Genomic DNA, 16306 nt, shown 5'->3' on the forward strand with positions numbered 1-16306 from the left:
AGATTTCATTACATTGAGAAAATTGTTACATTATGAACATTTTATTACAATAATAATATAATACTTATTACAGTATGTGCAGTTATTACATTATGAGTTTCTACAATCCCAAACCTCAGATTATCACACACACAGAGACAGTTAAAGGGTAAAAGCTGGAAATAACATTAATATTATTTTCACAATCAGTCACAACACTATGAGCAGAATTAAACTCAATTTAAACAGTTTAAAGTTCAGAGACCTACAGAAACTGAAGCTGAATTTAACAATGTGAAACAATGACACACTCTTCACTCTCTCAGATCAGATCAACAAGGAATTTATCCTGATCACATTCAAACTAACAGTGTGATGATAAGGTGAGAGAGACAATGAGAAAAAATGAATAAAGTCAGTTTCCTCTGAAATCATCATCTTCTTCTTTTTGACGCTGAACACAATATTCAGATACTGAAACTCTGACATCAAATTCTACTACAGATTTATAATAGTGAATAAGAATAATTGATATGACATCTATAACTCTCCTATCAACACACTGATGTGAGAATCACCCAAATACATTTTCAGTAACACTTTCTATGAAGCCTGTGTTTATAATGCACTATAAAGATATTCTTAATGCATCATAATGCATAATGCCTTATAAACAACCTTTTAATATGCTGTATCATCTTATAAATAATCATAACAATAGTAACAATAATATATAATACTTGGCTATTTGTGGTTAGAGCTTTTAAGGGTATGAAGCATTATAACACCAGATGAAGCCTACATTCATAATGCATCATAAGGGTATTAATTCATCATAATGCACACATAATGCCTTATAAGAAAAAACTTATTATGTTGCATCATCTAATGAATATTCATAACAACAGTAATAATACTTAACTCTCTGTGGTTATAAATAAGAGTATGATTATTTATAACACACAATGAACAATTTTATCCACTTTAGTTATAGAGTAATATATATCCCATAGTTTCATATTTTAATTTCCCAAATCTCATATCTTGACATTGTTTACTGAAGATCTGCACAGTATAATACTGCATCTTATGAGTGTAATTTTACTGCTTAAAGTGACGTGAGTGATGCCTTCTGAACAGGAGAGCGTGCTGCATCGATTGTGATATTGTGATACTTAATTTAGACGAGTGAATTAAGTGAATACACATGTATCTCACATCACCACATGCATATATAAACAATCACATCTAATAATAATATATTAATAATCTATTAACCTGTGTCTGTTGTCTGGTTTGTAGTTTGTTTGGTTTATTTAACTGTTAGTTTTAGTTTCTTTTGCAGGATAATAATATATTTAGATGTAAATTTTCTTTTTTTCAGGTAGACTCCTCACTCCTTCCTTCTACTGCCGGCAGGATCTGACGGTTCAAGCAGGAATCTGTCACTGAACCGCCGGATGGGGTTTACACCAAAGGATATTTTGTATGAAATATCTACATATTAATCCTTATTCACTCTGAGTCTTTATGATAGAGATGATCTTACCTCAGAAACTCCAGTTTACAGTGAGGATTCTCCAGTACAACAGAAATCAGCTTCACTCCTGAGTCTCCTAATTTATTCCCAGACAGACTCAGTTTTCTCAGGTGTGAGGGATTTGATCTCAGAGCTGAAGCCAGAGCAGCACAACCTTCATCTGTGACACCACAATCACTCAACCTGTAGAGAACAATGACACACTCTTCACTCTCTCAGATCAGATCAACAGAGACTTCATTATTAAAAAGAAACCAAAAACAAAACCTCTTGTTCTTCATGTATCAAAGTCCTGACTGTGAGAGTTTGTGTTTAAAGTAAAGAGTGTTAAGCGTTGATCATTTCACCTTACTGAGGAGCAGCTGATGTGTTCAATCATTTACAGATCAATCACTCAATCACCTCAACTCAAGATAGAGAGATTAAACACTTGAACACAGAACAATATTATTTCTTACCCTAAACAGAGATATTAAATTAATGAATGGTAATCATGTTGACTCACAATTTTTTTGTTGTAATGAATGTAATAATAGTTTGATTCCTTTATTCCATTAAATGTTACTTTATGAATTATTGAAATTGCAAAGTTCACAATGAGTTTCATGTGAGAGTCATGTATGATCTTACATTAGTGTCTCCAGTTTACAGTGAGGATTCTCCAGTACAGCAGAAAACAGCTTCACTCCCGAGTCTCCTAGTTTATTCCCAGACAGATACAGTTCTCTCAGGTGTGAGGGGTTTGATCTCAGAGCTGAAGCCAGAGCAGCACAACCTTCATCTGTGACACCACAATACATCAACCTGTAGAGAACAATGACACACTCTTCACTCTAACTATAACTATAACTATATATATATATATATATATATATATATATATATATATTAGTCAGGGCTTGACATTAACACCCGCCAACCCGCCAAATACGGGTAGATTTCAGCTGTGGCGGGGAAGACAGCCACTCCCACTAGCCACTTTGGCGGGTTGAATATAATTTCAGCCTACAGCCAAATGAAAGGTAGCCAAGCTCTTCGTATCACAAAATTACAATTCAATCACAATTTTTTATCGATTAACTTGCAGTGAAGGCGGATAGGCGGAATTGTGCTGAATGATGCAACAGAAGCGCTCTCTCGCGTGCGCACTCTCTCTGTCGCGCGCACACTCAGTTTTCCTTGCGCCTGAATAGTCAAATATCAGCACAAACAGATGTCAAAATGCCCATCGTGTGGAGGATCTCGCATGGATATAGTCGGTTATGACTTAAGTGGACGTAAACAGGTGGGTAAAAACTTACTAGTTTCAAACTTTGCATTACATTAATATGAAATTTTATTTAAAATTGACATTTTAAACAGTATTTCAAAATATATACTCATCAAGTATAAAATTAAATACAACTGTCATCAACAGAGATAAAAAACAAAAAAAAACAAAGCAACTGAACAGGTGAAGATTCAAAATATTATATTGACTTGCTGCGTTGAAAATGTTCAGCTGATTTAATCAAATTTTGTGAACTGAATGTCTTTTTTTACACAGGCACTTGTGTGTGTGTGTGTGTGTGTGTGTGTATATATATATATATATATGGGCAAGAACTGGTGTTTAGTGTTACTATGAACATTGCTGCTATATTCAGAGATATTCAGAATATGAAATATTGCTAATTGCACTTTACCATCTAACAGGGGACCAGTGTCCTTTTGTGTAGTGAAATCACTACTGCACATGCAAATGATGCTGCTGCTTAACTTTAGCATGAACACTTTTGCTTGTGTGGAATTGCGCATTGAATGATGAATAAAAATAATAACATCTAAATTAACATATTTTTTTCAAATCAGAAATATTATTTAACATCAACCAAACTAAATACATCAGTTTATACCAACAAAACTAAGTTTTGTTTTAACTCTTTAAGGTAACAGTTGCAGGTCATCACTTTATACAGTGAATATTGATTTAATTAAACAAAATGCCTTTAGTCCCCTGTTAGATGGTAAATTGCCAGATCTGTTTGGTTGCTTTGCCATTTCTTACCATCACAAACACACTGTAAAGATTTTAGAGGTCAGATCTCAAAATCTTATGTTGACTTGCTGCAAAATTGTCAGTTATCTCAATTAAATTATCTGAACAATGTCTTTTAACACTGGCACATTAGTTGAACCAACTGATTTTTTTTTCAATGCAACAATCAACATAAAACTGAGTTTTGACCTTCAAAATCTTCAAGAACTGGTGTTTTAGTTTTATTATGAACATTACTGTTACATATCAGAGCTAATCAGAAAATATTGCTAAATGTAAAGGCAACCAAACAGGTGTCAAACATTACCATCTAACAGGGGACCAGTGTCCTTTTGTGTAATGATATCACTATAGCATGCACATGTTGCTGCTGCTTAACTTTACCATGTACACATTAACATTAACTTGTGTGAAAATGGGCAAGGAACGGTGAATAAAAAATATGGTAAACTGTTATGGTAACCTGCTATTGGCAAATTAACTAATTTTGTTAAGTCAGTTATTAAAACTTGCTGAACCAACCTGAATACATTAATCTATAACAACAAAACCAAGTTTTATTGGTTAAATCAAGCAGAAATAGCTCTTTAATATAACAATTGCAGGTCACCACTTTATACAGTGAATATTGATATGATTAAACAAAATGCCTATGGACCCCTGTTAGATTGTAAATTGTGACATCTGTTTCATTGCTTTGGCATTTTATGCCATCACAAATACTCTGTAAAGATTTTGGAGTTCAGATTTCAACATTGTTTTTGACAATTGAAATATATGAAGTAGGGATGTTCATTTTGGGTGTTTTTTTTTTTCCTTTTCCTGTCTGACAGCCGATGCCTTTTAACTGATCATTATCTGTTAACCGAAAAGATTAGAAGGTTAAATTAGAATTAAATTATAATGGACAAGTGTCTGTGACCCATTAAAATACCACAAGTTTAGGTTTACATATGCAAATAGCAGCATAAAGCAGCACATTTTATCTTTTTTATTTTGTAAAATAGCATATTGTTTGGTGTTCATTTGTAAATTATACATATTTTACATTTCTGAATGTTAAAATAACATTCACAACTTATCTTTTTTTCCTCTTAAAAAACACAATTTTGACTGATATGTGTACATATTTAAAGCATATTACTTTAAAAATTACTTAAATTGTTTACTACAGGTTTTAATGGGTCAAAAGTCTTACTGTCGTTTAATTATGGTTATCCCTAATATGAACTCTTTTTTTTTTTTTTTCTGAGGATCCAACTGAGGATTTTCAATATAATCAACATAAAACTGAGTTTTGATCCAAAATAAAGGCAAGGATATAAAGGTGGTAAAGGCAACCAAACAGGTGTTGCACTTTACCATCTAACAGGGGACCAGTGTCCTTTTGTGTAGTGAAATCACTATAACATGCACATGCTGTTGCTTCTAAACTTTACCATGTACACTTTAACTGGGCATAGAATGATGAATAAAACATGATAACCTAAAAAGGTCAAAATATTATTCAAAAAAGTCAAAATATTATTTAACATCAATAAACCAACCATGGTCAATAAACCAATGTACATACATCAGTATATACCAACAAAACAAAGTTTTAGATTAGATTAAATTAGAAATAGCAGGTAACAATTGCAGGTCATCACTTTATATAATGAACAGTAATTCTGTTTTAAAAATTGGTGTTTGCGAGAGTATAAAACGGTGTCACACGCCAGTTGGCTGGTAGCATTTTTATGAATTATAACAAAGCATGAACGTGAACAAACAAACAATGACTGGGACAGTTGACGGGTCAGCGCTGCATCATCAAGAGAGTTTAAGCCTTGACCATTTAAATATTCAAGTGCAAGAAGGCACAAAAGGGAACTCATTTTGTGTGCTGTGAGAAAAGTTTTGTGTGCGCAAACAAACGCATGCCAAAAAATCAGCATCTCTTGACAGCCCACAAATATTAAACTAAGGGTGCATTCACACTTGTCATGTTTGGTTTGATTAAAACGAACCCTGGTGCGATTGCTCGGTTAGTGCTGTTTATTTGAGCATATGTGAACGCTGCCATCCGAACCCTGGTGCGCCCCAAACAAGTGGACCGAGACCGCTGAAACGAACTCTGGTGCGGTTCGAATGATATATGAACGCAACACAGACCAAAGACATGTAAACGAACCAAAAACAGGAAGACGATAACCTAAAAAGGACAGAATCCTCATGCATGTCGGTTTTTCTTGTCAAAGTGGCGAGTTTGCCCATCACAGGCATCAGACATGCGTCTCCACGCAGCAGATTGTTTGTGTGTGTGACGGAGGGATTCCTGCCACTGTTTTGGCAACTTTACACATTTTATAAGCTCTTCACAAGTTCCCAGCTGGCCAAAATACCATCATATGCAGGCTAAGCACACACAACAAGCACATTTACCTCAGCACACAGCATTGTTTTGAATGTTCGGTAAGTTCCGCCTCAAAATAGGCAATACGTCATAAAATCCGACCAATCACGTTGTGAAAGTATCCCTATGCCTTAAGGTTCGGTATCTTTTGGTTCAGTGATAAAATTGCCAATCTGAACGCTAATTGGACCAGGACTAAATGTTTTTTTTTCTTCTTTGGTCTGGACCAAATGAACTAAACGAACTGAACTACAAGCGTGAACACACCCTGAGCTGTCTTGCATGACATTTTGCTCTTAAGTGAAAAATTATGGCTCTTTCACTCTCTCTCCTCTCCACCTACAGCTGGTGTGTGGTGAGCGCACTGGCGCCGTTGTACTGTGGCTGACGTCGCATCATCCAAGTGGATGCTGCACACTCGTGGTGGATGAGGAGAGACCCCTGATATGATTGTAAAGCGCTTTGGGTGTACAGCTGTACATAGGAAAGTGCTATTATAATGCCTCTGTGGCGAGGGGGGCGTGGTTCAGCGAGGTCTGCGGCGGGAGAGAGCATCGGGAGATCTTTGGTGAGTGAGCGAGTTAAATGTAAATCACGAACACCTGTTTCTCATTTCAGTAATTGGCGCAGAGACAGGTTAAAACGCCGCGAGAAGCAGGAGTCGGTGAGAGAGAGGGGAACTGCTGACTGAGCCGCTGGTGCACGAATAACTGGAGTGAAGCCCATTGTGGATTGTACAGCCGTGACCAGGAGTGAAGCCATTTGTGGATTGTATATGCCGTGACTGGAGTGAAGCCCTTTGTGGATTATTTTATTTTGCTGTTGTGCCTTGCACAGTTTTTGTTGGACATTTCTGTAATATAGCTCAGTCAGCAGTTGAACGCCGACCCTGTCCCCTTCCTTCCTACACTTAAGAACATTAGTTGTACTACAGCCTCATTCATTCATTCAGTATCAGTATATTAGATCCATGCATTGTCTGTGTTTTTAATGTTAATCAAACAACAAAGTCAAAAGAAAATTATCCCTCACTTCTGTTGACTGAATAACTTTTGTAACTTTAATAAGTATTCATTAATAAGGATGTTTAATTTACAGTGAAGGCTATGCAGTGTTATATTACATTTCCTTATTTTATTTAATTCCTGTATCTGAAAACTACTGTTAGACCTACCTGAAAAACCTGAAAAGGATGGTTCATTTTATTTGTATCACTTGGATAATAATTTTATTACTGACTGTTTACTTGTCTTTAATAATGTTTTACATTTATATTAGTTAGGCTTGTGGTTTTAGATGTGGACTTGAAATTGAAATAGAGAATTTTAAATCTTCACTGGTATCTAAAATGTTGGTGTCATTACTGCTTGTTTTGGCAAAAACAGTTTCATGGCCAGAAAAAAAACAAAAAAACATTTATGGCTAGAAAAATTTCACTTAAGTCACTGTCTATACACAATGGGTAACCTAGGAGGAATAATTTTACTGTAACATCATGTAAAAAAATTGCAGTGAATTCTGAACAGCAGAAAACAGCAAACAAATATTGTATAATGCCTGTCGATAGTGTTTTATGAGTGACAAAGTGTGTTTGTTGGGCGAAACCTTTGCTAGTGTTCTTGAAAAATGACTTGATTTGAGAAATGAATTATGTGTTTTGGTAGTTTTAGTGCATTTTGAATATGAAATCAATCGCTGTGAAGCTAAAAAGTTGGTTTGGTGTACTGGGTGAATAAGACACTACAAATTCTGTAGTGTTACAGTGCTGCATAAATGGCAGCAAGGTTTTTTTATGAAATAGCAGACATGATAGCATAGATTTTTCATAATTTTTGAAAAAGCTCCATATAAACTTAAAGGTTTGGATGCAGTAAGAAATTCACACAGACAAAACTAAAAACTTAATAAGTCAAACAAACTTTTTTTGTTTAAGAGACCATTTAAAACTGTAGTCTAAAAATTGATATTTTAACATAGGTAATTTCATGTGTATTCAGGATTGGGTTTGGATTGTGTAGAGTGCACTACCCTCGCTGCCCCCACTACCCCCGCTTTACATTTCAATACACTAAGGCTTCAAAAAGGCCAGTTTATCACAGGTGAGGTACAGACAAACAAGCTCACTAACTACCAATACTGTTACCAATGTCTAAGAATCTGTGGAACTTCTCAAATAAACAAGAGAAGATGCTGGGATTTACCCAAATTAAGTTAAAACAATTTTTACCACCGCTAGGACACATTTCTTTCAGCTTCACAACAGTTAATCTCACATTCAAAATGCACTAAAACTACTAAAATACTTAATTTATGTGTCAAATCATGTCATTCTTCACAAGACTAGAAAAAGGTTTCCCCCAACAAACACACTTTGTCACTTTGTCAAAAAACAGGAGCATTACACAATGTTTTCTTTTGTAAAAATTTCTTTACAAAACAAGAATGACACTCTTTACTGTTTATAATTCACTGCAGTTTGTTTCATGACAAATAACTTTTTGTCATGTAACATACAATTCAATTTTCACTTAGACACAAACATCACCAAAGCTTTATGTGCTATACAGGCCAATTTACACATGCTTACATATTTTTTACAAAACTGTTCAATTTAAGTTCAAGACCTAACACAACACAAAAACGAGTAAGACTGAAATTTGCTACATTTCTACAGTAACACCATATTGAAATATATTCTGAATCTAAAAAACAACAAATACAATCAAAATAATTCATGTAAGCTGAACACCTACACAAGTGTTAGTCTTTGTTTCATCACCATCTAATTTTAACATGCATTATGTAACAAACTACTGTGGATTATAAACAGTAGATAATGTCATTTTGTTTTGTAAAGAAGTACAAAAGAAAACATTGTGTAATGTTCCTGTTTTGTAGTTGTTTTGTTTTATGAGTGACAAAGTGTGTTTGTTGGAGGGAACCTTTGCTAGTCTTGTGAAGAATTGAGACATTAAGTGTCTTTGGTAGTTTTAGTGCATTTTGAATGTGAAATTAACTGCTGTGAAGCTGAAAGCTGGTTAGGTATTGTTTCAAAACTCTTCACTCAGTTATCATAAACATTAAGAAATGCATCCTAGCACTGGTAAAACTGTTTTTTTAATTTAATTTGGGTAAATCCCAGAATCTTCTCTAGTTTATTTGTGAAGTTCCACAGATTCTTAGATAGTGATAACAGTATTTGTAGTTAGTAAGCTCTTTTGGCCTGTACCTTACCTGTGACAAAACTGGTTTTTGAAGCCTATTGAAATGTAAATTGTCAGTGGGGGTGGTGCCGCAAGCTCAATTCTAAATACACATGGAATTACCTATGTTAGAATATCTAGGATAATAATGAGTTATGGCCAAATCATCCAATCTTTAGACCATGGTTTTAAATTATATCTTAAACAAAAAGAGTTTGTTTAACTCATTAAGTTTTTAGTATCTGTGACTTTCTCACTACATATTATCATCCTCTGACTTTAGTCACTCAGGATGGTGGTGTGAACGATCCTATAGAGGCAGTGATACTTTGACCATCTACATGTGTTTGTTTAAATGTGTTTAACACTAATTTTGAATGATAAATAAGGCCACATTTACAGCTGCTATTACAGTTTTTTCAATCACTATTGGACACATTTCATAATTATTCACACAGTTATTATTTAGACAGAAATTTGCAACATTTCTACAGTAGTATCATATTGAAATATATTCCAAATCTAAAAAATGAAATACTATCAAAACAATTAGGTGTAAACTGAACACCTACATGTCAGTCTTTCAGCATTTTCACCATTTATACAAAAGGGGAAACTTAGAATTAATTTTGTACACTAATGTAAACATGAACAATGTAACAAACTGCAGTGAATTCTGCAAACATGACTGAAGTGTTTTGGTGGTTTTAGTGGGTTCTGAATGTGAAAATAACTGCTGTGAAGCTGAAAGTTGGTTTGGAGAACTGAGTGAAGAGTTTTGAAAAAGTGACATAAATATTGAAAAATGTGTCCTAGCCAGGGCTTGACATTAACTGTTTTGCTCACCAGCCACTGTGGCTAGTGGTTTTCCAAAGTTACTGCAAAATGCAAAATGAACATCCATACATCCATACTTCATATATTTCAATTAAGTCAACATAAAATTTTGAGATCTGACCTCCAAAATCTGTGTTTGTGATTGTAAGAAATGGCAAATCAGCCAAAGTTTACCATCTAACAGGGGACTCTGACAATCATTTTGAGATTCACCGAATCATTATTCACTATATAAAGTGGTAATATTTTTGAACTGACCAAAATTAAAAAAGTTAATTTAGATGTTACCATTTCTAAAGTTAAAGTGTAAATGATAGTTAAGCAGCAGCAGCATGTGCATGTTGTAGTAATTTCACTACACAAAAGGACAATGGTCCCCTGTTAGATGGTAAAGTGCTACACCTGTTTGGTTGCCTTTATATTTAACAATATTTCATATCTCTGAATATAATAGCAATGTTCATAACAACACTAATACACCAGTTCTTGTCATAAATATATGCAGTATGTGATACAATATTTTTTTTAATCAATTTAAATTATATTTAAATATATTTAAAAACTGAAAATTATATAACCAATATATATACATTTGTGATATTTCAATATATTGTGCAGCCCTAATTTTCAATGCAGCAAGTCAAAATATAAAATTGACATTTGGGGTCAGATTTACTAATAGTTTGCAACAGCACAAATCCACTTTCAGGATTTACTAAAGACGGTGAAAAATTAGCTCCGAAAAGGCATGGACACAGATATTTTTGCAGCTTACCTTTTTGCATATGCATTTGTTGGAGTTTACCTTTTAGATGTAAAAGTCTTAAACCAGATGCTAATTTGCGCTTCTCTTGGTAGATTGCATTGGTCATTATGGAAGTGATCCAGCTGCGTCAGTGTGTTCTTTAATTTGTGCGTTCTTTAATTTGTGCTTCACCAGTAAATCACACGCTTTTTTCCCTGTTTAGTAAATCTCTAAAGTCTTTACAGTGTGTTTGTGATGGTAATAAATGGCAAAGCAACTAAACAGGTGTCATACTTTACCATCTTACAGCGGACCAAAGGCATTTTGTTTAACAAAATCACTATTCACTGTATAAAATGGTGACCTGCAATTGTTACCTTAAAGAGCTATTTCTGCTTGATTTAACCCATAAAACTTTTTCTGGGGTAAAAATTAATGTATTTAAGTTGGTTTAGTAAGGTTTAATATTTGACTTCAACAATATTAGTTCATTTGCCATTACAATAACAGGTTACCACAATCTGTTACCAATTTTTTTTATTCCATGCCCATTTCCACTCAAGTTAAATGGTAAAGTTAAACAGCAGCAAAATGTGCATGTAATAGTGATTTCATTACACAAATGAATGGTGGTCCCCTGTTAGATGGTAAAGTGTGAAACCTGTTTGGTTGCCTTTACATTTAGCAGTGTTTCATATCTCTGAATGTAATAGCAATGTTCATAATAAAAACTAAAACACCAGATATTGCCATAAAAATACAATTTAGAAAGATTTTGAAGGTCAAAACTCAGTTTTATGTTGATTATTGCATTGAAAATATTTAATTGGTTCAGCTAAAGTGCCAGTGTTAAAAGACATTCAATTCACATGATTTATTTGATATAACTGACAACTCAGCAATGCATCAAGTCAACATAAAATTTTGAGATCTGACCTGCAAAATCTTTACAGTGTGTTTTGTGATGGTAAGAAATGGCAAATCAACCAAACAGATTATGCAATTTGCCATCTAACAGGGGACCAAAAGCATTTTATTTAATTGAATCAATATTCACTGTATAAAGTGGTATTACTTCAAAGAGCTATTTCTGCTTGATTTAACCAATAAAACTTTGTTTTGTTGTTATAAATTAATGTATTTAGGTTGGTTCAGTAAGGTTTAATAATTGACTTGAACAAAATTAGCTAATTCACCATTACAGTAACAGGTTACCATAATAGGTTACCATTTTTTATTCACCATTCCATGCCCATTTTCACACAAGTTAAAGTGTACATGGTGAAGTTAAGCAGCAGCAAAATGTGCATGTTATATTGATTTCATTACATAAAAGGACACTGGTCCCCTGTTAGATGGTAAAGTGACACCTGCTTGGTTGCCTTTATATTTAGCAATATTTCCTATTCTGACTATCTCTGAATGTGATAGCAATGTTCATAATAAAACTAAAACACCAGTTCTTGCCATAAAAAAATACGCTGTAGAAAGATTTTAAAGGACAAAAATCAGTTTTATGTTGATTCTTGCATTGAAAATCTTCAGTTGGTTCAGCTAAAGTGTCAGTGTTAAAATACATTTAGTTCACATAATGTAATTGAGATAACTGACAATTTTGCAGCAATGCAGCGAGTTAACATAAAATTTTGAGATCTGACCTCCAAAATATTTAGTGTGTTTGTGATGGTAAGAAATGGCAAAGCAACCAAACAGATGTCGCCATTTACCATCAAACACGGGACCAAAGGCATGTTGTTTAATCAAATCAAATTTCACTGTATAAAGTGATGACCTGCAATTGTTACCTTAAAGAGCTATTTCTGCTTGATTTAACACATAAAACCTAGTTTTGTTGAAATTGGTGTATGTAGGTTGGTTCAGTGATGTTAAATAATATTTTTATATTTATACCTTTATATTTATCAATATTTTGTATTTTGTATATCTTTGAATGTAGCAGCAATGTTCATAAAAACACTAAAACACCTATTCTTGTTATTAAAATACACTGTAAAAAGATTTTAGAGGTCAAAATGAATGAAAATGAAGAAGATTGTTTCACACCATCTAGCAGGGGACCAGTATCTATTTGTTTAATATATTCACTATTCACCTGATAAAATGGTGACCTGCAATTGTTACCTTATACCGGTTTCTGCTAGATTTAACCTTTTCAACTTAGTTCTTGCCATAAAAAATACATTGTAATAAGATTTTTATTTTTATTTTTTTTAGGTAAAAATTAATTTTTATGTTGATTGTTTCATTGAAAATCTTTGGTTGGTTTAAGAAATGAAGTGCCAGTGTTCAGTTCACATCATTTAATTAAGCCAACTGAGGATTTTTTAATGCAGCAAGTTTTGAAGTTTTTGGCTCAACAGTGGAAACATGACTAGTGAGTCTCTTATATGATGGGCAGGAGGAACACAGTCCAGTTCTTGAAATCTTTTTAAATTGGTGCAAGAAATCAAATCTCACTCTAAACATCTCCAAAACAAAGGAAATGTCTATTGATTTTAGAGAGCATAAATTATTATTTTTTAATTAATAGGCAGCCAGTACAATCAATCAAAAATTATAAATATCTTGGTGTACTTGACAAAAAGCTTAAATGGGATATGTGGACTGATCATATACTGTAAGTATGAAGCCACAACAGAGATTACATTTCTTAAAGAAAATACTCTTCTGTAATACCCACAACATTAGCTTTTGAACTGTTGCCGTCTGGCTGACTGTATTTAAAACTAATTCAAATGGTTTTTCCTCAAGCAATTCAAAGTTTAACATTTTTAATAATTTTTTATTTGTATATTGTGTATGCTTATGCCCACTGTGATCCCTGATGCCTTTGTGAACATTATATAATTATATAAAGTTACATAATGTTTTCACTGCCAGTTCACTGTTCACACATAGCTCCATTGCAGGCTATGGAGGCCCCCTGTTGGATAGGTAGACATCGGTCAGAGTTGCAGGTCCCCTTTTGGCATATTTTTTAAAAAATAAAAAAATGCTTATTTGAAGTTATATTATGAAAAAAGACCTTAAAAGAAAATTTTGTATGTCATTTTTGTTTCTTCAAAATGACCAGAAACACTGGTCCCCTCTTGGCCAGAGTAGAGTGATAGTCCCGTTAGTAATATAGGCGTGTATGTGTGTGTGTGTGTGTGTGAGAGAGAGAGAGAGCTAATATTAAAACTGATATAACAAATTATGTTAACAAATTATCACATTAAATAATATGGAAAGATGATCACAGAAAAAAGATGGATGTGACGGTCATTAAGGATGAATTCATGTTCTTCATGTATCAAAGTCCTGACTGTGAGTGTTACAGATCCCTTGTTCCCCTGGACTCCATTTCCCATGATCCTCCTGTTTCGTCACTTGCACTCACTTCCCTCGTCAGCTCCTCATCATCACTCATCACCTGCACCTGGACTTGATTATCATCACTCCCTTTATATTGCACTCACTCCCTTCACTCCTCGTCTGTTCTCTGTTGTGTTTATGTGTATGTGTGGTGTTCCTGCCTTTGTTTATCCAAGTAAAAGTATATGTTTGTGGAAATCCGTATCTGCCTCGTCTCTCTACCAGCATACCCGTAACGGAAGAACGGACCTAAACCTTGGATTTCCACAAGAGAATGGAGACTTCCCCCAGCTCCCTGGCTCCTGCTCCTCCTACGCCTCTCTCCCATCTGTCAACCGGCGATCGCCTCATCGGGCTCTTGCAGGTCGGTCGTTCACTGGAGAGGTATGTGGAGGAGTTCGTTGAGCTCGCTTTTTTGTCTGACTGGCCTGAAGCATGTTTGATCTCCCTGTTTCTGGATGGACTAGATGATGACACCATCCGTTTTGATGAACCTGATTATCGCTTCTCCTTAAGCGAAACTATCAATTCCATTTTGTGGTTAAATGACTCCAAATTCTACGTTGATTGGGTTCAGGATGGGTGTTTGTCTCTAGTCCATCCAGAAACACGGTTGGCCGGGCTAGTCAGTCAGCCACCGTCTTCCTCCACATACCCCTCCAGCGAACTTCCTGCCTGTTACATGCTGGACCCTCACTCCACTGCTGGGTCCAGAAGGCGGAGGAAGAAGAGAAGGCCCAAATCAGCTCCAGTCTCCGCCGCCGAACAAACAGCTCCAGCCTCCGCTGAGCCCGCTCCTGTTTCTATGGGTATTCTAATTGTATTTGAGGGGATGGACTGGCCCTCTGCTTCAGCCACCGAGCCAAGTTCTCCAGTCTCCGCCGAGCGAGTTTCTCCAGTCTCCACCGAGCGAGTATCTCCAGTCTCCGCCGAGCCAAGTTCTCCAGTCTCCGCCGAGCATGTTTCTCCAGTCTCCGCAGAGCTATTATCTCCAGTCTCCGCCGAGCAAGCAGCGCCAGTCTCCGCCGAGCAAGCAGCGCCAGTCTCCGCCGAGCAAGCAGCGCCAGTCTCAGCCGCCGAGCCAGTATCTCCACGCTCCTTCGCCGAGCCCTCAGCTCCAGCCGCCGCCGAGCCCTCAGCTCCAGCCGCCTTCGGCCCTGACCCGCCATGGCCGCCTTCGGCCCCTGACCCGCCATGGCCGCCTTCGGCCCCTGACCCGCCATGGCCGCCTTCGGCCCCTGACCCGCCATGGCCGCCTTCGGCCCCTGACCCGCCATGGCCGCCTTCGGCCCCTGACCCGCCATGGCCGCCTTCGGCCCCTGACCCGCCATGGCCGCCTTCGGCCCCTGACCCGCCATGGCCGCCTTCGGCCCCTGACCCGCCATGGCCGCCTTCGGCCCCTGACCCGCCATGGCCGCCTTCGGCCCCTGACCCGCCATGGCCGCCTTCGGCCCCTGACCCGCCATGGCCGCCTTCGGCCCCTGACCCGCCATGGCCGCCTTCGGCCCCTGACCCGCCATGGCCGCCTTCGGCCCCTGACCCGCCATGGCCGCCTTCGGCCCCTGACCCGCCATGGCCGCCTTCGGCCCCTGACCCGCCATGGCCGCCTTCGGCCCCTGACCCGCCATGGCTTTTGAACCCGCCCTGGAGACCTCCACTCCAGTCTGCTCCTCCCCCTGCACCGGCTTGAGGTCTCCAGGGCGCCCACCCCCCTCCCGGTTGTTCCATCTACGGCGCGAGGACGCACCTACCGGGAGGGGGAGGTACTGTTACAGATCCCTTGTTCCCCTGGACTCCATTTCCCATGATCCTCCTGTTTCGTCACTTGCACTCACTTCCCTCGTCAGCTCCTCATCATCACTCATCACCTGCACCTGGACTTGATTATCATCACTCCCTTTATATTGCACTCACTCCCTTCACTCCTCGTCCGTTCTCTGTTGTGTTTACGTGTATGTGTGGTGTTCCTGCCTTTGTTTATCCAAGTAAAAGTATATGTTTGTGGAAATCCGTATCTGCCTCGTCTCTCTACCAGCATACCCGTAACAGTGAGAGTTTGTTTACAGTTTTTTTTCTTTTTTTTGTTTGTTTTTTTCAATTTCTAACATACTTTTATCCAATCTGTATCACATTTTCAAATCTCTAAACACAATTAGCAGAACGTCCGTCTGTTGTGACCTTACCATTAACACAA

General features: G+C 36.9%; 1 protein-coding gene across 1 annotated transcript in view; it reads right to left on the reverse strand.

Moving 5' to 3' along the window:
- Positions 1 to 1277: 1277 nt before the first annotated feature.
- Positions 1278 to 16306, reverse strand: part of LOC125269392 (NLR family CARD domain-containing protein 3-like) — a 52358-nt gene continuing 37329 nt past the window's right edge. Inside the window, exons 9-12 of the mRNA XM_048192347.1 lie at positions 3567 to 3579; positions 2150 to 2319; positions 1872 to 1881; positions 1278 to 1695 (exon numbers count right to left, since the gene is read on the reverse strand). Of these exons, the coding sequence (XP_048048304.1) occupies positions 1525 to 1695; positions 1872 to 1881; positions 2150 to 2319; positions 3567 to 3579 (364 nt within the window). The 3' untranslated portion in view covers positions 1278 to 1524. The remainder of the gene's footprint in view (positions 1696 to 1871; positions 1882 to 2149; positions 2320 to 3566; positions 3580 to 16306) is intronic.

Source organism: Megalobrama amblycephala, linkage group LG5 (assembly GCF_018812025.1).
Source record: "Megalobrama amblycephala isolate DHTTF-2021 linkage group LG5, ASM1881202v1, whole genome shotgun sequence".
Taxonomy (NCBI): Eukaryota; Metazoa; Chordata; class Actinopteri; order Cypriniformes; family Xenocyprididae; genus Megalobrama; species Megalobrama amblycephala.